This window comes from Sciurus vulgaris (genome assembly GCF_902686455.1).
Source record: "Sciurus vulgaris genome assembly, chromosome: 5".
Taxonomy (NCBI): Eukaryota; Metazoa; Chordata; class Mammalia; order Rodentia; family Sciuridae; genus Sciurus; species Sciurus vulgaris.
Window position 1 is genome coordinate 16517815 of NC_136465.1, and position 24440 is coordinate 16542254.

Consider the following 24440-nt stretch of genomic DNA (forward strand, 5'->3'; position numbering starts at 1 on the left):
AGCAATAAAGGGGGATGCCGATGACAAATCATACATCTTTTTATTGTCAGAGAGAATTCATTCCAAATCTGATGTAGTCAATCACAACATTTGTCCTACATTCTATAGGCACAATATCTTTCTCCAATAAAGGGCTGATATTCTGGCGCATCTGGAACTATTTCTACTCTGACACGTTCCAGTACCTCCCTTGACTGTTGACCTTCCAAATCACACTGCATGACAAACACAGGTGGGGCTTTCTAGGCATGTGTTCAGATACCCACACACTTTTTCACAGTTTGGGTTCCCAGCAATAGCCTCCAACATAGCTGACCTCTTAATCATTTTATATTAATATACAGAAAAGCATTCAGAATATAGGAGTTCTAGTTCATAAATAATGGTTCACTCACTCTTGATTAGTTGTTAAAAACAATAACAACCCTCCAGCACTGCAATAGCAATCTTTCTTGCTATTCTTTCTTGCACGGAACAGTTTATAAGCACTGCTTATGCATAGAACCCAGCAACTGTTCCAGCTTTTGATACTTAAGAAAAACAATACTTGTTTAAAATTTGCAGTTTGCGTGACACGGAATTTGAATTTTAACACATCTGAGCCAGAAATGAAAGTTTTTCACGCTTCAGGTATGACTGAGGCATGACTGAGATGAACCCGAATCTCAACAGCAATCATTGGGTAGGAAATTATTTCAAATCAATGAAAATAATCTGAAAACTGTGATAATAAAATCATGGTATCATTTTCTTTCTGCACCCAATTATATGTCCGCTGAGGATTGTAGGCTTGTTTTTGGAGAACATTGTAAAACTATAATATTAAGACAGAGAAAAAAAAGGAAGAGAGATTAAGCAATTAAATGTAAAATCTATTAAGAATTAATGGTTCTGAACTTCGTATCTTTTGCTTATAACTCTGCCATGATGCAAACCAACAGTGGGGCCAAGGCTTAGGACTTTACCAGCCCCATTCTCTGTCCCTCTCCAAGTCACATGTCCCTGGTTAACTCCTGGGTCACATCCCAATGACAAGAGAACTATTTCAAAAGACCGGGTGTTTTGACTGCTAAACAAACAGATCTGACTCATGCCACAGGGAACCATTTTCTATATTCAGACTTAGAGAAAACTCTGAGAAGTCCTCAGTCCAAAAAAATCCAGAATATTAGTTAAAATAGGAGGTTCTAACTAATTTTAGGCTATGGCCAACACACTGCATGGAGGAAACTTATCTTATTACACACACAAATGATTGTTCTTTCTCAGAGGACAGAATACAGTGCTTTTCACATGTACTGTGTTTTAATGCTGCGGGGTGTGCAGCTTGTGTCTCAAATTCAGTTAGCCGCTTTTTTAGTATTTGAGACTATTTTCTAATTGAACTAACAAGGATAGAGCTGGGATTAATGCTCAGGACAAGCCCACTTTTAAACACCATAAGCACTGGGCATCTTTTGTAAAATTTACTTCGTTCGTTTTATTCTTCACAGAATTCATGTGGTCTTCTTTCTGTAGACTTTTCCAGGATCTAAGAAAAACAAAGGAAGAAAGGCAATTTATTATCTGCTTAGTATTTTACAAGCCCTTCTCAACCCCTCTCCACCATTTAAGAGAAAAAAGTATTCAACCGGAAATTCAGAACAAAGGCTGTTGAGGCTAAGCCCCTGGGAGACATAGATAAAGGATCAGAGACAGCGAGGCTCCCAGGACTAACAGACACTCCGACATCTATTTAGCTAAGTCCCAACAAGAAGTGTCATTTTCAGTTGCCTGAGTCAAATGATTTCAAAAGTTAGGAAGTTTTCTTACTTCCAAAATTTATCCAATGAAAAGCCTATTTCATTCTTTTCCTGTGATCTGAGCCTTCTGAAGAGTTAACAGAGGATGCTAAAAAGAGCCTTTTGTTCGACTGATTGATTTTGGTCACAGAGGAAAGAAACTGCAGAAGCCATTAGTCTGATTCATAATTACCTCCTAAAGTTAAGATCTACTAAAAGGGAAAAAAATCCTGCCTGAATACATGTTGTTTCAGTAATCCTATAATCAGACCAAAAAAAAAATGTATCCTTGGAGTTTCTCAGGTAAATTCTTGTCACCTGTACATAGCATGGCCAGAAGTACTTTATAAATGGCTGGAGTAATTTCCTGACTGGGGACTTTGTTTTCATATTTCCAGGTAGATTTAAAGTTGCAGACAATCTGGGGAGAATGTATCCATGTGTGAGTGTGTGTGTGTGTGTGTGTGTTGTTTGTAGCACAGATGTGCCTATGTGAAAACTTCACGGCAGATGGCCTTTCTAAGCATAGAAGGAATGGTGGAGTTCCTTCTCAGATGTGTGAGGAATAGAAACGAAGCAATAAGCCGATCACTAGAAAAGCCTCCCCTGGTTAAGAACGGAGCTATTCTGCTGGGCTTGCAGCCAGAAACTCTCCTCTGTTTCATCTGGAGTGCCCTTCCGTCCGTGTTTTTGATCCAGATAGACTCACCTTGCCACTCAAAATGGGAATACCATAATTCCGTTTTCATAAAACATGAAACATATAGGAATAACATAGATCTATAAAGTGTGCCAGGATATAAATCAAAATGTTAACGGGGGCTGTCGGTGAGTGATAGGGTCATAGTGATTTTCTTTTTGTCTATTTTTCCTAATGTATTCACAGTAAGCATATATAAATGATAAAGTAGAAGTTGAAAATGATACAGATGTGCCATGCAAGGTCTTCAATAGACTTTTCCTGAAAAAGTCATTCTTATTCTGCACTTTTGTCTATAAGCCTAACTGGGAAAAGAGAACGAACCAAAGTCAGTTGCCTTTTCTATCTCCCCATGACTCAGTGACCGGCCTTTGCCATTGTTTCTTGTGTCACTGGCTGTGTGACATGATCTAGTATTCCTCCCCTCTGTAAGTGTGAGCCATTAGCACTTGGCATCTGGCAGGGGAGCCAAGGCAGGAATGAAAATGGCAGATCCCGAGAGCTGGAGCGGGGCGAGGGGACGGTCACATGCCTGGTCCCCACTTAGCACTGACGTTCTGGAAAGATTCCGCTGACAGCTGCCGGGCGGATTAGCCTTAAAGGTCAGGAAGGAAAGAGCCAGCAGTTGTTTTGAGACAGAAAGGAGGGGAATCTCCACACTCTCATCCCATTAGCTCCTGTCTTTGAGGGTTTTGAGGAAGGTGCTGGACCTTCCCCTTTGGTTCTGTGTCCTGGAGTCTGCTGGCCCTTGGAGAACTGGACCATGTGGCCACCACTGGTGTGATGATTTTCTTCCCTGGAAATATCCTAGCAAGAACTGCACCCACAGGACACAGGCAACTACTAAGCCTCTAGTACCTTCTTTGCATACAGCCCCCGTGAGGGCTGCAGAAGAGGAACAGCAGAAAAAGCCCTGATCCAGGGGTAGCCTGGCTACCCCCAGTAAAATAAAGCAAATAAACCCTAAATTCTGCACTTGGGACTAACGTCAGGACAAGGGGGGAGGGGAAGAGAAGGAAGGAAAAAAAGGGAGTACTGCAAAACACAGATGGACCCAGGGGATAGGCAAGGAGAAGGGCTGGAGAGAAGGCCTGAGGTTCTGCCCACAGGACAGTGCAGGCCACTAGCTATGGCAGAAGACTGACACATGCAGCAGAGAGCTTGGTCCAAGATGCTCACCAGCCAGACTTCTTATTGAGAGACTTGTCGTGGCATTTCACAAACACCGCGGATCCCTTCCCCTTCTGCAGATGAGCCACTTTCTCCCTGGAGCAGAAGATCACCCTGTGGAAGAAAATGAATGTGAACCCACCATGTGGAGCAGTAAGAACAGCTGTTCAGAACGTGCCGTTCAGGAAGGACTGTTCAGATCCTACATGAGCATGCCCAGCATTGTGTCGATATTGCCCATAATTAATTTTACTCAGGGCACATTGGAATCAAGGGTTAGCTGAGGGTCTGACCCAGCGTTCAGCAATTGAGCTAGTTTATCAATCTAGACAGGCATATAGCTTGGCACAGCTTTAAAACCACAAGGCTTTCACTAAGAGATGGCACAGGTCAACTTCCCTGCTTCTTAGCATCTGTGTGAGGAAATTAGGGAACAGGCCCTCAAGTGGCCCTGACAGAGAAATGAAGGTTCTTCACTGCTTTTCCATCCATAGCATCTTTTATGGTCCAAAAACAGATGATGAAAAGGAAATCATTTCTCAATTCTAATTTAAAGAGTTGTTTTTAGTAACACTAGTCATATACTAGAGTTTGCAAAACCCCTGCATGTGTATGTAGTATAAAATTTTAAATCCCCTGGGACTGTCTATGTAATTCATTTTGTGGACATCTACCCACATCCATAAATGTGGAGTGTGGTTGAGGAGATAGGATGAGATGCCCTTGGACTTCCAACCTTCTCAAAGAGGCTGGGGTTAGACTTTGAATGTCAAAGGAACATCTCCAGGGTTTGCTTCTTATTTTCTGCTTGCAAGAAATGGTACTCAACCAATGCTGAGATCTTGACTTCTGATGCCAGCTGTCACTCCAAATAACTGTGACCAGGTCAGGGCTTATGTTTTCCTTACTTGAAATGTCAAATACTACAAATTTGAAAACCCCTAACCCCAAAATCTGAAATCCAAAATCCAAAATGATACCATAGAGGAAAATTCCATAACTAACCTCATGTGATGGGTTGTAGTCAAAATACAAGAGTAGTAAGAATATAGGACAAAATCACCTTCCGCCTATATGTATAGAAGGTGTATATGTGACATAAATGAATTTTGAGTTTAGCCTCAGGTCCCGTCCCAAGACATCTTATGATGGATATGTGCATATTCCAAAATCAGAAAAAGTCCAAAATCCAAAATACTCAACCTGCAATACTTCCCCACCGTAATAACAAAAAAATACTCCAAAAACAGCCTAGGTATAGTTATCCAGGCACACAGGACTAAAGATTTGCTTTGCTAACGTTTCTTGTTAGTTAGATCCTGTCACCAGGTGATTACACCAGGGGGAGTCTGAAGTGAATGGGGGAACAATTTAATTACTTTTTTTGAGTCTCTCCTGCTTTCACTCTGATCTTCTCAATAGCAAAGCCGGGGCTGCTCCACCAGTCTGACCAGCTGAAGTAGGAATCGCTCTTCCACTTGAGCTTCATCATTAGCAGCTCTCCAATATCTACCTCCGTGTAAATCAGGAAGGAGTAGGTCTTATTTGTGGAAATTTCAGGCCTGAATAAAAATTCAACAAATTTGGTTAGTTCTGGAAACCAGTTTTCTCTCTCCCCTTTGTTCTCTTCCCAAATTGTAAATGGCTTTATTGTTTGGGCAATATTTTAGAAATGCAAAAAATGTCCAATGAAAATTTCAGGCTGGATGTCAATGGCATTTAGTGTATTTTTAAAGCTGTCTATACCCCTCAATCTATACCAGCATGCATCCTAATAATATGAACTCTCTACAGTTCTTAAGAGGAAAAAATTCATTAGTTATTGATAGACATTTTCACGTATTCCTTTTCAATTGGTATTGATATGTGAACATATTTCCACTTAGTTACAATCATAGTACAAGTGCAGTTCTCTATTTTATTTGCTCTCTTCCTATTATCTTCTGCTTTTTGCCATGTTTTAACTAATTTTCTATAATTACAATTGTTAAAGGCTAGATCGATCTCACTGAATCAATAAACCACAGATACAATGCTGGACATGTAATTTCTAATTTACACTATCACGTGTGCCACTGGAATCAATGTGTTATACTTTTACAAATTTTTGAAGTTTCTGATTGTTCTTTATTTAGGATAAATAAACTAAAAACCAAAAATATGAAATAGAATAAAAACTAAAAAGCAATTACTCGATTACTTGTATTTTACAGTTACAGAAAGGTACTCCCTTGCCGTTTTCCTTTCCTAGAAGGTTCTAGCAATGAACGATACATCCAGTGAAGGTTTGTACTCATTCACCAACTCATCAGTACTGGGAACTTCAGAGGATTCGTTCATTTAGGAATTATCAAAGGATATCAAAAAGTTGCCTTTATTTTATATTTCTTTGATTAGTACTGAGGGGGAACACTTTGTCATGGGCTTCTTACTATTTATATCTTCTACACCTATTATCTTGGCATCTGTAAAGTGGTTTCCTATTCTAGTGTTCTTTTTTTTTTTTTAATATCAAACCTTTTGAGGGAATTTCATTGCTTTGGTTTCATTTTCTTTGTATAAAAGAAGCAAGCAGCAATAAAATGATCAAAGAAAAGAAAAATGGATAGCAAATGACTCAAAATGGCTAATTAGAAAAAAATTTTTTAACATAAAATAGAGCTGAGACCTCAGTTCTAAAGTTCCCATTTCAAGCTAGAGACTTGTTGCAGGTGAGACCCTGTCTCTGTTTCTCAGCTATGGCAAGAAGCCATGCCCTGACCAGCCCATGGGCAGCAGGCGTGTCCCCAGGCTACTCACAGGGTGAAGGGGATGTTCTCGCTCTCAGCCACGGTGCCATACAGAGAGATCTCGAAAGCTTGGTTGGTCTGCGTATCACTCTCAGTCCCGGAAAAATGAATCTTTACTTGGTAGTGAAAGACTGTAGGGGAGGAAATGAGAACCAGGCCTGGTCAGGCTTTCTGCAAACACCACTGCTATAAACAATCAGGCAATTCAGACGCACAGAACATATCTTAGGAGCTCCCAAACAGGAAGTGCACACATGGCACTAACCCCGACATGGAAAGACTTCTGCCCGTCACACACTGTCACCCCCCAGAAGTGCAGACCTTCTATGCTACTCCCTTCCAGAAAAGTCTGGTTGCAGTGGACGGGCAAACCCACGTGTATCTGAGTTGTCAAGCAGTCCTAGAAGGCAGCCCTCTTTGATAGAGCCCTAGGGAGATCACATCGAGTCCAAAGCACCTGTGGTGCTTTCTCTGGGACTTCTGCCTGTCTTGGCCATCTTGCCCCTTAGCATCTGTATCGAGCACATTTGGCATTTGTTATCAAGTCACTGAGAAAGGCTGTGTTTCTTCTCATTTCAGGGTTATATTTGCGCTCCCTGGCTGATGGCAAGCTCCTTCAGGCTAGAACATGGTAGCCATCCTCTTTATTTCCCACCCAGCCCAGGGAGGTATGCAGTAGGCTTGCAGCAAACCATCAATGAGTCCAGGAGGACTGTTTTGAAAGCCAGTCCCTAACATGTTCTGACTTAGAGACAGCCTCAGAGCAGGAATTTGAATTATACATCTCCTTTCTGCTCTTCACCAACCTCTACTAAAAATCCCGAGCAAATAGGCCTGGGGCGAGGTGAAGGGGCTCGGAAGGCCATGGACCTGAAACGTAGCTAATGCGAGGGAGGGAAAGTTATTGTACTGCTTTTTCTTCTGTATCTCAAGATCCTGGTCAGATTTTTTTCTTATGTGTGCGACTGTCTTTCTCTTACGGTGGGACACAGATTTCTTAATATGAACTTTAAAAAAAAAAAAAAAAGAGGCAAATGATATTTTAAATGCTACTTTGGACATTTATTCTAATGAAAATGTTTTTCAATACATTTTGTTATTGTGGGTTTCCAATGACAACTGCTATTTTACCTAGCTATATCTCTTTTTATAATAAAAAAAAATAACTAACCAGATACCTAGACAAACAGAAAAACAAAACAACAAAACCCTCCAACCAGTAAAAGTTGAAGAGAAATTGAGTTTGGAGTTAGAGGCAGCCCTTGCAGGCAGCACGGGAGACGTGGCAGGAGAGGCTGGAATGCCCGGGTGCTCCCAGAGGGGCCCAGGCAGGCACAGGCGGGATACAGGATGAGTGAGCCTGTCTGTGTCTTCAGAATCCAGTCTCCTCTGTACCTCACACACTCCCTGGTTCTGAAGAATTGGGGAACCTGAGGGTCCCCTCATTGCCTGAAGGGTTTCCTATAATGACAGATGCTCCAGACTCTGTGCCACCAAATGCACCTCTGCAGAGTCTAACAAATCACCTTACAAACGGGCACTGACAGCAGATACCTTTTACCTCTGGGAAACTGTTTTTTAATATCCTGCCTTCCCTCAGGCTTCCATGGGGACACCACAGAAGCCAGCTTTCCCAAAATCAGTCCTTCCTGCCATTTATCCGATTACCCCCACCACCATTGCTTTAGGTCTAACTCTAAGCAAGAGGCCACGTTTGAAGTTTAGGTGTGAAATGAAAGGATGTATCTTAGCAGGTTTGGTATTTTCTTGCCTTCTAGAGATAGTTGAATTCTAAAATACAGCTGGCTCTTGTCTTCACATAAAGCACACTTTAGAAGCAGTAAACTTTCCATACAGGGCCAGAGAGTCAATATTTTAGAGTCTGTGAGCCATGTGGTCTCTGCCTCAACTATTTAGCTCTCCACTGGTGTCATGAAAGCCAACTTAGACCATAAGGAAATGAATGTGTGTGGTGTGTTCTAATAAAACTTTATTGACAAAAGCAGGTGGTAAGCTGGGTTTGGCCCAAGGGTCAAAGTTTGCCGATCCCAGGATGATGGTTTCCAATGATCTCTGAGCCCAGTCCTGAAGATTGAACCATCCTAATAGTCACAGTTACACAGGATAGTGGCGGATGGTGTTGCAAATGCCAGGCCAAGCCCTAGGACCACACTGGCAATGGGAATTAGGAGCATCAATGAAATGAATCAATGCATCTCCCTCTACAGTATTAGAAACACAAGAGAGGGCTCAGGGCTTAGTAACAGCAACTCATTAACTCTACTCCAGTGGACAGAAGCAGCACATGTACTGCAGAAGGCATGATAAAAATAGGACTAATAGATTTCCCTTATTTACAACAGTCCCCGGCTTACCTTTGTAGGGCATCTGAGATCGAGTCTTCATATACATTTTGCTGCTTCTTTTGGCTCTAACCTTATTGATCTCGTAGCCCACGTTGTTGCAACGGTTCTTTCTACAACTCAGGCAGAGCCCTTTATCAAAGGCTTCCTTGGAATTGCACCTGTAGGCCTTACTTGGGTTTTCTTCATTCAACAGGGAGTCGATGAAGAGATGAATGGAGCGCTCGTGGGAGCACTTCACTAGCTGGTCCACATCTGGGAAAAAGAGACACACAGAAAATTTCAATTCTGCAGAAACCCACGAAGGGTGTTTCATCTTTATGTCTAAAATAGGGTAGGTACAGAATTAGAATAAATGACCTAGAATCCAGTTCTATGCATCTGTAGTTATAGGCCCTATTTTAGGAGGTGGTCTGGGGGAAAGCTGTTCACCTACCTCCAAAATGGACAGAGTTGCCAGTTCACAGGGAACTTTTAAGTTTTCTGCTATTTTATGAGTATGCTTAAAATTCATAATAAGAGACATCCCAGGTAGAAGTTGATTTCCCCCAGTTTATCACATCGTTTTCTTATGTAAAAATTGTCTCATACTTACAGAAATTGTCAAGATATCTGTAGAAACCTACTTCTAAAACCACATTAAATGAATAGTATTTTTAATACATATTATGAATATTTGAGGATTGTATCCCTACTAATGCTTTTTATATCAAATGAATTATAGAAATGATCAACAATTTCCTAAGAATGGATTGATTATCACAGCTTTTAAAGCAACCGAAAACAGTAACACTATGCCACAAGTTGTACAGTATATGGACCAGCCACAGGTGGGTTCAATGTCCATCATGTATGCAAAGAGCCCTTAAAAATAAATTTACCATGAGCTGACATCATTATTAAAGCAAATATTAAGCTAATATTAAGTTTTTTTTTTCTTCTGTGACAGTTATTGCAGGGAGGGGTGATTTATTTTTTGATTTGCCTGTTTCTTAAAAAACCAACAAAAGAAATTTGGATGAAGTATACCTCTTTCACTTTTGATAAAATTAGAGATCAGTCCACTGACTTTTCAACTCCCTTCTAATTATGACAATACATAGCCGATAACATTTTATGGTGCTATTTATGGAGGTCAGCAGAGTTTTCTTCTCTAAACCTCACTTTTACTTTCTCTTTACTAGTGTAAGAGCAGTACTCAATGTAATCTGCAATACCATAAATAAAAAGTAAGGTGGCTGGCTGCCTCTAAAGTGATCATGCTGAATACGCAGAATTCTTCAGAAACAAATTTTGAACTATCATATATTTATATTTATATTTTTTTCTGGTGCTGAGGTTGCAACTCAGGACCTTGTGTGTTCTAAACAGGGACTCTCTGCCACTGAGCTACCTTCTCAGTCCCTAATGTATATATTAAAACCACATTTTGGGGACAATGGGTAAGACACTGGGTCAACAAGGGCTAAGAGAAAAACGCACATTTAACTGGCTTCTAAGTCATATTTACCTCCAAGGCCTTTCTCTGCAATTACACGAATAGCTTCCCCAATGTTGCAGCCTGGTTGAAAAGTGCCTCCATTAGGATAAATATCGACATGCCCTACTGGCTTCTGGATTCCAATACTTCGGCCCGGAGACCCTCGGGTGAATGTGTGTAAGACATCCACAAAATCCGCGTCATCAGGAGACAGGCGACTGGGCGCTTCTGCATACTCAAAGTTAGGTCCAGCTGGGTCCAGACCTGGAAGGGGAAAAAGGATGTTTAGGTCCACATTAGTTTTAGTCCCCATTGGTATACACTGGGCACATGAGCAGATGAATACCACGCACATGTATCTTCCAAAGGCTCTCTGACTCAGAACAGCAGTCATCTCAACTCTCATGACAAAGTGAAGGAAAGTGCTTTCTTACCAGTAATTCTGTTGACCTTCTTATTGGTCAGACTTCCGGCAATGCCAGCAGCATGGGCTCCGAGGCTGTATCCCAAGAGATGGACGTTGTCCACAGGGTAGTTAAATTCCTCCTTCAAAAGAAAAAAAGAAAAAATGAAGGACTAGGGGTATAGCTCAGCAGTAGAGTGCTTGCCTAGCATGCACAGAACCCTGGGTTCAATCCCAACACTACAAAAAGAAAGAAAGAAAGAGGGGGGGTGGGGGAGAGAAGGAAGGAAGAGAGAGAAGGGAGAGAGGGAGGAGGGTGGGAGGGAGGGAAGGAGAGAAGGAAGAAAGAAAGGGGGAGGGAGAGAGAGAAAGGGAGAAAGGGAGAGAAGGAAGAAAGAAAGACAGGTAAAGAAAATGAATATTAAAAAAATAAAAATTGAATTTGGAAAAAATATTGTCTTCAAAATACGGACACTAGTCTAAATAAATATGGATATACATAAATATGTGTGTTTATGTGTGTGTGTATATATATATATATATATATATATACAAACTTTAATCCACTATTCCCTCATCTAAATATGCTGCCCCACTTTTTTCTTTAAGGTTAGCCAAGCCACAGCTTCCATCAGAAACTGCAATAGGGAAGAGATCAAAGACCCATATGGTCCAGCCTTCTCATTCAACAGGGCAGAAGCTCAAGGCCAAAACAGGTGATCTGATTTGCCCAAGTTCACTTGCCTGATTAGCAAAAAAATCTAAGAAAATAAATTTTGTCTTTTGATGTCAGTCAGTTCAATAAACACAACTCATTTTTTACTTCCAATCGTTGCATTTAAATAACTTAGCCCTGTTATGGTATTAGATTCCTTCTAACCCCAAGAAACTTTTCAAAGGTAATTTTCAGAGAATGGCCTGGAAAAGTGAGCTATTCTCTGAAAGTGGGTAAAACCTGCAGCTTAGCTAAAACTCTGGACCCTGAGTCACTTCACATCTTCTACCCCTTTCCAGCCAGTATCCTCCTAGCTCAATCCCATCCCTCCCCAAACCATGAAGCCGGATCATGTGTCTCGACAAAAATCTGGATTCTGAAATCTCACTAAGGCACACATACTAACACTATCGTCACGGCGATCGGCATTGTCACAGGAAGCAAAGCCAGGATGAAACTGCCCTGCGCCCAGTGGTGGGAAGGATCTGGCAGAACACGCCATCTTCCCTCCCTCCCGAAATAACAAGCTTTTGTTATCCCTGCCCACTTAGTTCTTGGTCTCAGCAGATTTATTCCCTGAAAATATCAGAGAAGAGGGCAGAGGGCAGGCAGAGCTATTTTTTGGCTTGATAGTCTATCGTTTTTATCATAGTGCTGCCTTGGACTACAAAATATGCTCATGCTCATTCTGAAGATCTGAAGGGTCCCAGGAAACAGCCATTATTTAAGTGAAAGGGAGAAAGACCATCCCTGTCCAGCTCTCGCCAAGAACTCTTTTCTGGACACATAAGGCTCCTCCTCCCAGTCTTACCTCCATCCAGTTGATAAACCTGGCCACATCCTTTCCCACCAGCTTGGTGTAACCTGCAGACACTGGGTAATGCTGCTGGGCCCGCGACAGCCAGTCCACCACAATGACATTGGAGTCCGGTTCCCTCTTATACAAGGCAGCCACGAGTTTGGGCACCCAACTCTCATACATCCCCGTCACCTGGAGAGGATGACAGGCGCTTTCTTAGAAGACCCACCTACGACTTGTTAGAGCCAACAGTCTGACGCACCTGCGAACTCGCCGGGAAGCCCTTGGCCCACGCAGAAAAACGAAATCCCCAGACTGATTAGAAACTTGTGCTGCCCCTTCTGAGGCAAATTCAAGAGTGCAAAGGAAGGGGAGATTGAGGTTTATCACACTTTCAATTTTAAAAGCACGTTTTATAAACTCTGTAAAACTTCAGTAACTTATACTGTGGGAAGATCAGCCTGAGTAAATTAAGATTTCTACAGAATTACAGGCTATTTTTAAAGAAATATAGCTTAATTGCTTGCAGTTTGGCTAGTCAATGTTTTCCAACAAAACCGCTTTAGGGTATATAAATGCTTCCTTTTTCTCTTATAAGAAATCATTTACATGCACCGAAGTGCTAATGACACCAAGAGGGGTCATATCATAGCCAAATAAAAGCTAATCAATGGAGTACTGAAAAGACAAAGAAGATTCTGAAATTCAAGTTAAAGGCATCTTTTAATGGGAAACCTGGCAAAACCAGATTATACTTAGTGTAATTCCATTAGAAAAACAGAAGTGTTGGTTTCTCAAACCAAGGGACTTTGATTCTATAGGGTGGGTTCTTTCAGATTTACACTTCTTTCATTTACTTATTTGCTAGACTAAAATGATCAAAACACAAGCTCCACCTTCCACTTCTGACACTAAATAAATGGCACAATTTTTCACCAAGTTGCTGTGGTCTGTGGTGGAAAAAGCCAATCCAAGACTCAGGAGATACTGATTCAGGTTCCACCTCATCTACTAAACACTCCTGTAAACAACTTCAACCTTCCAGGCCACCAATGCAACAAGGGGTTGGGCTCATGTGACCTCCACGCTCCCCTCCACCCCACACACTTCTACTGTGACGATTCTGGTTCCCAATCTACTTCAGTGATGAAATGCCAGCTCTGCAGGTGTTTTAACATAGAAAACAAAGGAGAAAAGACACAAAGGTTCCATTAGGAGCTTATTTAAAATTCCTCTGTACATGTCCCAGGGGGGCTGCTTCAAGTCCAGGTGCAGAATGGGTCTTTGAAGGAACCAGCTGGACACTGCTGAGCAACTGATCAGTCCAACCCCTTGGCCTCCCTTCCTGGCTGGGGCCCTCTCTGTAGCCGCCTAAGATCAGGGGAGGATGATGTCACTTCTTCAGAATGCAGCGTTGATGGTTCCTTATTCCAGCCAGCACTGAGGGCCTCCTGCCTCACAAAGAGAACTCTGTACTTAAAATTAGTAAATCCAAGCGAGGGGCGAGGTTCCCATCTAGTTGCCTCTAAGCTGCCTCCTGGGACGCGCTATATGTGTGCTTAATGCCGAGCATCATTGGGGTCTCTCCTGAGAGGTGGGGAGTGTCCTCACTTCTCTTGGTCTGTGGCCTAGCTGCTTATCTCAGATAAGATGAGAAACTTGTGTTTGCTTCTGGTCTCTATTTTAAGTTTTTCTATACTATCAATGTTTCCAAGTTAGTCAATCTGTAAAAGGGCAGTAATTTGATTTAACTCTTATGGAGGCTGATATTTTTATTAATTAGGTAACAACTAATCTAATCCTTTTCTTTCTGGTTCAACATAAAATATAGATAAACGTAACCCTGAACAAAGGGGATGAAAAACCCAGGTACCTACTTCCCTCAAATCAGTTCTTATTTTCTAGATTTCTCTTTTGAGACTCCTCCAATCAGTACTACTTTTAGAAATCTTTGATAGTCAGACACAAAGCTGAGCTGAGACTGTCTGCTACCTGTACCAGGTGGCTCCACTGAACTCACCAGCGAGTTCATGAGATAAGCCAAGATCAGCGTGTCTGGCCAGCTTATCATTGCAGACCAAACAGCTATGTGCGATAGGAAATTCCGTCCTATGGCTGGTGACCCAGCCTCTGAGGCCATGATCTCAAAATGTCAGGCCACAATGTGAAGAATACCCGTGGGCTCAGTGGGGTGTCCGGTCAATGACATGTATAGTGGGTTAATCATGTCGTCTTAGTAAGAAAAGGAAAACTTTTTTTTTTTTTAAACTTCTAAGCACAAAATTCCTTAGGGATAAGACTGAGTTGCCTGGAATATCCAGTTTATTCCTATTAGAGAAATGTTTTTCATTAAGCTTCAACTTTTTTGAAAAGTATTGAAAGCCACATTGCATATACACCCAAAATGCCTCTAAAAACACCAAAAAAGGGCTGGGGAGATAGCTCAGTTGGTAGAGTGCTTGCCTTGTAAGCACAGGGCCCTGGGTTCCATCCCCAGTACCGAAACACACACACACACACAAAAAAAAAAGAACCCTATCAAAATAAACATCCATGTAAATTCTTTTAACGGTTGCCTTCTTTTTCATAAAAATTATGGCAACTGTCCTATCTTGCCAATAAAAAAGGCACTTAAGTTTTGTAGCAAAAGAAATCAGGACTAGATGTACATCATTTTGTAGCTAATCCTTCTCATTAGAATTTCATAGCTATTAGAATATTAACAAGACTGGACATAATGGAAAGATAATTTATCTTTGACAATCCATTTCATATAAATTCTTTACCATAACACTACCCGGTCACTAGGGTTTGAAAATTAAAAAACAAACTTAAGTTTGTGGGCAAGAACAACATCAGGCAAAGTGACTTTCTGACATATTTCGAGAGGACTACTTTGTTCATGTTTTAAATAAATAGATTTAACCACAGTCGCACTTCTCTAACTATCTTGCGTGGAAGTCCCCTTTTGTCTCTAGACAAGCTCCCTGAAGTTTACAGGTGAGGGGCGATGGAAGTGGAGGGACCTTGGGGAAGAAGTCTAGTCCCACCGCTTCGTCTTACAGATCAGAAAACTGAAGCCCAAAGACAACAAAGTGACTTGAGCACATCACAGAGCATGGACTGGCCAAGCCAGCACGGGGAATCACACCTCTCCCTCCACCTCAGCCTCTCCTCGCTCTGACAGATGTCCTTCTTCAGGGAAGGGTCTTTGGCACCATCCTGGATGAAGAAGGATCACTCCAGACTTCCCCCCCAGCTCCCCGCAACAATAACACGCCCTGCTCTGTCTGTGAGCAGAGCCGCCTTTTCTCACCTGATAGGAATGGCTGGCTCAAGGTCACCAGCCAGGTACTGTGTTAAAGGGAGGGTGGGCACTGTCCAGAGGAAGCATTTGCCAACCCTTGGCTTTAGAATCCACCCCAAGCCAAAATTGCCTTTCTTCAAGTTTTAAAGGAAAGGCACTGGAGAGTAGGCAGAAGTGTGGGGTGAGTCCCCGAGACCCAGGGCCGGGTCAACCCCAGTCCACCCGCTCCTGAGAGCCACTCTCACCGTCCAGCCATGGATCACCACGAAAGTCTTGCTGCTGTGGTTGAAGTGGCAGTGGGCCACAGACTCTGACACTCCAGGAACGATGTGGCAAGTGTCCTCGGCTGTGTCTTCAGGAGTCCTTAGGGCAAATTTACTTTCAATGTCCTTAAACTCTCTTCCTATAGGAAGGGGAAAAATCAGATAGGAGGTTACCTGGAGGATTGCTTGCTTTATCTTCTGGAATGGCACGGTGTAGGTGAACTAGCCACCACTGCCAACGCTATTTTTGTTTCTGAAGTGCTTTCTAAAGATCAAATGTGAATTTCAAAAGAATGACAGACACTCGACGGTGGCGAGTGGATGGAGATGACCTTAACCATGAGGTAAGCCGTGCTGATCTCTCCTGGGTCTCCCCACCGCTTGCTCCTCCAGTTCTCGGCCCATTAGGGTGCATGTGTATGCACACGCAGTTCCACCTAAGTGAACTGCTGTTTGAGGAGTCCTTAGATAACTCAGTCTTTTCTCAAGACCCAAATTTAAGTGGCTCAGTTAAAGTGGGAAAGAGAGTGAGGGCCAGAACCCAGGTCTTTTGGTTCTGGGTCAAAGTTCCTTCTCCTGGAGAACACCAGCTCCTGACTCTTTATTATACATACGACTTCCCCCTCTTTACATGTCTGATTACAGTAAAAAGTTTTCCCATGATATGCAGTTGGGCTTGTTGTAGAGATTATTTTCTTTTCACTTGCATAATTAAAAGAGTATGTTAGCAACAGAAAAGTTTGGATTATGAGGAAGCTTTTATATGGACTTGCTTGTACTCCCATGGCAAGAGAGATGGGCTCAAATGTTTGGATAAATCATTAGTGGACTGTTCAGAAAGGCTGCCCAGCATCTGAGCCATGGCAAATACTTTCCCCAAATGACTCTTCTTCTGTCATTCTTTTCTCCCACACAAAGTCAAAACTTAAAAATAACAGCAAAGTTAGTTGTACAGAGTCCACTTGGGTTTTTCATAGTGTATCCCAAACTGGATAAAGACAGAAAGACAACCTAACTTTTCAAAATATGGACAAGAAATCTGAGAGTTGCTAAATCTTCCTGGGTATTATAGACAGTACACGTAACATCACAGGGACACCTGAAGTGACATACCGCAAAAACAATCAGGCTCTTCACAAAACAGAGCACAAAGGGAAACTGTATTTCAGGAAATGATTTAATTCCTTGTAAAGGGAAAAAAAACCCTACTTATTTACTATAAGAAGGCAATGATTTGTATATTTTAGACTTCACAATTTAAGACTTTTAGGAGCTACATAAATAAGTTACTAGGAATATATCTAATTTCTTAATCTAAGTTTATCCTTTTTCTCACAACTTGAAATCTGAAGTCTCTAATTTCAAAATAACCTTGCAAGAGTCAGGGCTAGAGTAAAAATAAGAATGAGACAGTAAAGTGAAAGTACAGACACTGGGATCAGGCTCATTTTGTCATTATCTGAGGACTGGCAAACATTGTCCTTTTTATTATATTTCAAAATCCCTTGTACCATATTGTGGTTACTTGCTAAGTGACTTCTTATATGCAACAAGTTGATCTCTCTCTCTCTCTCTCTCTCTCTCTCTCTCTCTCTCTCTCTCTCACCTATAACAAAATGTATGAGGCATTTCTCATATTTATTAGAAAGGAGTGAGTTTTGTTACAGTTGCTACTCACTCTAAGATCATTTATTCAAATAAGAGTCTGTACTAAACTACTGATCTTCAAATCTGTTTTCATTTCCACATTGTAAAATTTCACCAGATCTATTCATCCATCAAGAATCTACTGCATCTCTCATCTTATTTGAAGATACAGTTCTCCTTGCTCCTTCCTAATCAGAAAATGCTGCTAGCTTTATTGGTTAAGAGAAGAATGCATCTTTTTAATATAATTCCATTTTCAGTGCCCATGGAGTTCTTTTATTTTTAGAAAGTGTTTTAGAAACTGTAAAACTAATTTCACTTGCTCCCACATCTCTCCACCTCATATAACTCATACCTCCTCTTGAACAATCTTATTTCTTATTTTAACATGCTTCATTATCAGATTTTTTTTTAAGGAGAGATGATCTGAATAACCTGGCAGACAGATCTATCTGGCTTACCATCTATTTGTCACATTGCCATTTAAGACTATTGCCTTGTACAGCTCCAGAGAGGCCAGTTCCCTAGAATTATGCAACTTGATGGCCCCGGTATTGCTGGTGGTTTTGAAATGGCCAAGAATATTCTCTGAAATTACTAAGACTGGCTTTGTATATTTCCACGAAAAAAAAAAAAAAAGGTTTATTCAATCCACAGATCCTGCATTAGATTATACATATGGCTCATTGACAGCTTCAATTTCCTACAGCCAATATTGCTATTGGGTCCATTGCTTGTAGAAAAAAATAACAGAAAACTCATACATTCTCAAATTTTCATTTTGGAGATTTTCACTTCACTTTTAAAAGATTTTTCATTTCAAGTTTGACAGAAAAACAGCGCCACTCTGCGCTATGTGATGGTGTCAATACTGTGGAAGATATGAAATCATAAATCTTACCATCACCGAGTCAGGCTATGCTTCTCTTTGGTGTTGCTAATGGGAATTTTCACTCTACCTGTGTTTGCAGTCCCTTGAGGACTAGAGGAGAAAAGGAACAAATGAATGAACAAACAAAGGAGCCAAGAGAATAAGCCTGGGACGGATCCCTCCTGAATTTGACTTAGACTCAGCATCATCCTATTGGCCAGGGCCCCCAGATGTGGCCTCATTGAGCACCACGGCGAGATTTTTGGGAACCAAGCATGTTACAACTTAATGCATTTCCTACATAATCTTTATTCCAAAGTTCCTAAATACACCAAAATCTGAATGTGTAAACAAAAGAGAAGATGTTTATCTTAATGTGATTAATAACTCACAGAGATAAAATTAGGCAAAGTTGATGCACCAAGAGAAATTTTTTACAGAGGGGATATTAGTGTTGCTAGAAAAGAAGGAGTATGGAACATCCTAGGAATTAACGGGTGACACTGAAGGCAGATCCCAGTCATCAGGTGAGTGGTGGATGGAGACAGGAGATAGAAGAGCCCCATTACTGAGCAATAATCTTTGAAATTCTCTCTCTCACACCACACACACACACACACACACACACACACACACACATACACACACACCTATAGGATTTCATCTGTACACAAACAGCATCTGAAGGATGCCAAAGAAAACACGTTCAATTACCAAACTGGTCAGTTTGGAGAGAGGAAACATCAATATTGCCATTTGACTAAAGTAAGTAGTACAGTTGAATATTCCAAAGTACACAATGCTCAACTTATCTAACCAACAGAATTACTTTTCCTTGTTACAGAAAAAAAAAAAAAAAGAAAGAAAAAAAACTGTTTTATTCATTGGGTAGTAAAAAGAAAGCCTGTACTTATTACCTGACTTTTGTGTTGAATTTTCTCCAAAAATAGGTTCAAAAATAAACACTACCCAAAACACTACCAAACACTACCTTAACACTACCAAAAAGCAGATCTACAGAACGGTTCTGAGATGTGTGTTACAACTGCCCACTTGAATTAGACCATCAAAGCTGAACAGGTACAAACCATCATGACTCTAGGGATCTTGTGGACTGATTGACAAAATATTTTGGTTGAGTGTCATCATGCAGGCATGTTTAAATTAAGATTTTTTAATTGATATACAAAATTCTTGTTAATCTTAAGTTACCTTTTCCTTGTTGATAGAGATAGCAAATAGAACTATTCAAATGCTTCAAACTAACACAATGAAAGTCACAGGTGACTTTGTTAATAATTCTTATATTTGAAGGAAGGTGGGCTAAAGAGAGGAACTCTATTAATTAAAATGCAAGTGTTACGCTGTTTTCCACCATAATTAACTTTGTAACTATTTTTTTTTTCAAAAGTAAGTTACCAATTTCAAAATAGCAACAGCTTGGATAAAGGGCAACTGAGAAATGCTAGATTCAGAGCCTTTCACCTACACTACTACCATCTCCCCAAAGGAATCTGACTTTCCATACTGTTTAAAAGCTTCTGTAAACTTATAGACCAAACTTAAATTAATCTTAGCCACAATGGCTAAGAAAACATAGAAACAGACTTCATCACCCAAGAAAGACACATAGATGAACACACACAGCAAAGGAGTATGTGCCATGAACATAGCAACTGGATAGACCAAGTGTGGTCATGCCAATTGAGCCATCTTTGTCATATTCTGCTGCTAGTTAGCAATGAGTACATTTTCTTCTATTCCTTCAAAAGTCAAAAATCACTAAATCACCTAGGTTACAATTTGATCCTTCTGAGAGAACAGACTGGGAAAAGAAAAGAAAGTTGGCACAAGTTTAATAGGCGTGTTTCCATAGAACTTTATGTTTGTACATCTGTGTGTGTGTGTGTGTGTGTGTGTGTGTGTGTGTGTGTGTCCTAAGGTAACCCACGCATTCCTTCCCAGTAGATACACATTTCCTCCATTAGAATGGACTGACATTTGTTCACATCCAAAAGGTGTCACTCAACAGAAAGAGACATTCTCAAAAGGGACCACAAGAAGCAATGTTACTTCCGTCCATTCAGTGGACAGACTGTACACAATAAATTTCAAAGTCTTAGTCTCTGAGTAAACTAGAACTCTGTTATATAATTCCTTCAGAAATTAGCAAAGCCTTTGACTTGTGCAAAGAGAGAATGTGACAAGAACCACTCCTGACAAAGATTTACTTACAGGTTAAAAAGTCTCTATTACCAAAAAATATTTAGCTCACTGTGATGACAAACTATATTTGTGAACAGACCACCTTAATACTTTATGATGGTGATTTTTTTTGTTATGGTTGGAAAGTACATTATATATAAATTCAAATGATACCTCCATCCAGACCTGACAAATGATATTCATGTCTTGACTACTTTCCCTCTACCTCATGACTCAAAGTCATGTTCAGCCATCACTTTGATGGCCAAAACACCTGCACATTTAAGGCAATACAATCTTGGTGGTAATGAAGTGGGACTAGGTGGTGGTAAAAGAAATGAACAGCAAAATGTGGCATGTTTCAAGGCACGTTTTTGAACGATCTGTTCAAAAAAACAGGCAGTACATTGTGCAGAATCTGTACAGTCCAACTTCTTAATAAAGCAAGAATGGAGGGCTGAGCTAAAAATACACTGCTTTAAAAAAAGTGAACATTTTCCTCTGCAACTCTTTTCCCCTACCTGACTCCCACCTTTCAATACAGCGATTAATCAATCACTCCCTTGCCAGAGCTCTGCTCCCGTGACATTTGCTATTTTGCTCTCATCCCCCATTATATTTAACTCAGTGTTAGCCTGGAAACTCATATAGAGCAGCAGCCACTGAGCAGGACTCCACAGGTTCCCCTCTCTCAGCGGGTCAAGTTTCCTGACTGGGGCCATGGGAAAAGCTCATTGGTTCCAAGAATAAAAGACCTGTGGGCAGTGAGTGCTTCTTGTCCTGGTCTTGTTCTTAGAAATGGAGAATGAACAAGAAAACTCAGAGCCCAGAAAGAGGAGCTGCCAATCACTCCCCAGGCTCCACCTTGCTCTTCCACTCCTGGATGAATTTACCCAGAGGAGAAAGGACTGGAAAGTTGCTGTGATCAGGGACACCTAAAGGATGGGTGGGGTGAAAGTGGAGGATGAGAGGGAATCTTTCAAAGTCTACTTAGAAATTATCTTCCCTAATACGTTTTACATCCAGGATAAGCGCATGTTGGGTAAATCCAATTGAAGTAATCACTAAGTGTCTAATAAAATCAGAGTAAGAATGAGAGGGGCCTGAGAGAACTTTCAGTCTTGTCAACTCCTGATTTTAGAGTTGAAGAATTTAAACCCAGAGAGATGACACTGACTGGCTCAAGAATTTAGGGTCCTGGACCTCTAAGGGGGCCCAGCAAAAAGTTAAAATGTGAATGATACAATTCTGTGCATGTCTTACTGTGAAGGTAGCATTATATGAGGGCGTGGTTTCTGGAATAAGAATTTGGCCTTTGTTCCTACCATCTTCTTGGCCGGTGTCAAACACTATGGAGAGTACATACCCTGCACTTAAAGAGTTTAAGCCTGAATTCCAGTACCTTCAAGCTAATATGATTAAAAAAAAAAAAAAAAAAGTTGTCTTTTTTATCCAATTCTGCTTTGATGGAATCTCCTCCTTTGTAACCCAAGAGAAATATTCTTGCATAACTTAATGCAGACATAAAACAAGCTTCAGCGCTGATCCCCGAAAGCCTGGACTATAATGCGGACTGCTGCGGACAGGCGACCTGAAAGCACATCCTTAGTGGTAACTCCACCACCCGAGAGAAAAGGAAACGTCGCCTCTTTTTATGACTTGCTTCAGTGCTTTTAAAGCTATGCTGTGTGTTAGCTGAACCAAGGTTCAAGTTACACGGATTCTCAACTGTGGGCGGGTCTCGGGCTGGGCTTTCCTCTTCCCTGCAATAAAGAAATTCGCTTCTGGCTCCAGACGCCTTCACCAAAGCTTGGAGAGCCGGCGGCGCCCGGGCGGTGACCGAGGTTCAGCCCGCGCCCTCCAAAAGGCGTCCTCAACCCCCACGTGCTCCCAGCCACGCGGAGCGGCTGGGCGACCCCAACTAGCTTCAGATCCGAGGACAGGAGGGGTGGCCAAGTATAGACCTGACAATCCCCTAGTCGGTGGCCACAGATTACTGATCACTGCGCCACGTTTTCTGGACACTAAGAAAAGCGGAGCGTGCAAGCGAGGAAGCTGGAGCGCTTCCCGTCGCCCCAACGCGTGCAGGACGCTGCGTCCCCAGCACTCCGCGCCACGCGTCCCCGCTCCGCGTTCTCCCGCACTCTCACCCAGATAACCCAGCCCAGATTACTCGGAGAGCCAAAGTGCCCTGTGCAGCCAACATTCGGACAATGCGCCCGCCCCTGGCCCGCTCTCCCAGAATGGGTCACTGCCTGCCCGCGCTTTCACAAGCTGGGGCCCAACGCGTTCCCAGCCAAGCCGGGGTCACCTTGGCCCGCGTGCCTTTCATGCCAGTCCCTCCCCTGTCGAGAGGTGATTGCAGGTCACCGCCACAGTGCCCTTTCTCCCCACCTCGTTCGTCCTGAGCGTCACACCCCCGACCTCTCCGGTTTAGTCCCAGTGCCCGGGAACGCGGTTGCAGCCAGAGAGGGAGGGACAGCGCGGGAACCCGAGAGAGAGAGAGAGAGAGAGAGAGAGAGAGAGAGAGAGAGAGAGAGAGAGAGAGAGAGAGAGAGAGAGAGAGAGAGAGAGAGAGAGAGAGAGAGAGAGAGAGAGAGAGAGAGAGAGAAAGCGGGAACTAGGAACCGCTGCAGCGTAATAGGAAGCTAATTCCCTCCTTGCCCCTCCTAGATCCCACTCTGGTGACCCTTCCCAGGTCCCCGGTGCGCATCCGCATCCCTTTTCAACTTTCTCCTTCCCATCCTTAGATCGTGTGGAAGTGGCCACTGGCGGGGTCTGCAGGTGGACAGGCATTTGAGCGCAAAACATACCGGCGGCGGCGGCCACCCCTCCGCGGGAGGCGGTCAGACTCTGGAGCCACAAGCCCAGGACCACCAGGAGCAGTGCTTTGCTCTCCATCTTCGGACGTCTTTCTGTAGAAGCTGCTCGGCGCGGGCTGGTGCACGGACCGGCAGATGCACGGGCTGAGCAGCAGGCGGGAGAAGCCTGGGTCCGCGGTGGAGCTCAGAGCAAGTCGCCCTTTAAAGGGGAGGGCAGGGCAGCTGAAAGTGGCAGATTTCCTCTGAGGAGGAGAAAGAGGAGGCGGAATTGAGTCTGACACTGTTTCCACTCCACGGCTGCTTATGTGACTGGAAATATGCAAATAAACCTCATCACCTATTGGCTATAAAATCATAAGTTGGGGGGAGGGCCCTGAATTCACTTCCAAATATTTAAGCAAACTGTAATGAGGATCAACCCTGCCAGCGAGAAAAGGGGGAAAGGGCAGAAGGGAAATTTTGCTTGTTAGGCTCTCCGTTTGCCTACCCCGAGGGGTTTGCTCTCCAGGGCTCCTGTATAGCCACTGAACACGTTAAATATTCAGTGATCCCCAGTTTTCCAAGGAAAGGAAGTTTTGCTTTTAAACTACGTTGGGGCAACAGCTTACTCCTGTGTGTGTGTGTGTGTGTGTGTGTGTGTGTGTGTGTGTGTGTGTGTGTGTGTTGTGTGTGTGAATCCTCTGTTTGTTAATGTCCGGTTCTGCCTGCCTCCCAAAGAGAGTCAATGTAGGGCCCCCGGGGACACACACTGCTCGCCAGCTTGCGCTTCTACAATCTGGCATTTTAACTTTGGCAGTATAGATTAGTTTATGTGGTGGAGAAAAAGCCCACTTGCTGTAACTAGTTTCTGATTTTTTTTACCACATGCAAATTATACTCAATCCTCAAATTCATCAAAGGATGCAAGAATAACATTTACCTTCAGAGGCAGAATCTCAAGATCAGATCATTTAAAACTATACTGAGTTACAAGTGAAAGAAGCGAGTTTGTGGTTCCAAATCTACAGAGACAGAAAGTAGATTGGTGGTTGCCTGGGGCTAAAGAAAACCTAAGAGTTTTGGGAAGCTTGGCTGGGGGTGATGAAAATGTTCTAAAATTACATTATGGTGAGGGGCACATGACTC

At 42.3% G+C, this 24440-nt stretch overlaps 1 protein-coding gene across 2 annotated transcripts; it reads right to left on the reverse strand.

The window, feature by feature from the left end:
- Window positions 1–21: 21 nt before the first annotated feature.
- Window positions 22–23606, reverse strand: LPL (lipoprotein lipase; the record flags this gene model as incomplete). 2 transcript variants are annotated; one of them, XM_079142938.1, is made up of 10 exons in its annotated part: window positions 23307–23605; window positions 15753–15910; window positions 12213–12392; window positions 10718–10829; window positions 10314–10547; window positions 8816–9058; window positions 6451–6571; window positions 5031–5213; window positions 3661–3765; window positions 22–1531 (listed from the first exon to the last, which is right to left on the reverse strand). In XM_079142938.1, coding segments are annotated over exons 1-10 (1425 nt in total). In that variant the 5' UTR covers window positions 23395–23605. The 2 variants fall into 2 exon arrangements, with proteins under 2 accessions (XP_078999064.1, XP_078999063.1); XM_079142937.1 differs by lacking the exon at window positions 22–1531 and having other exon boundaries at window positions 3657–3765; window positions 23307–23606.
- Window positions 23607–24440: the final 834 nt, after the last annotated feature.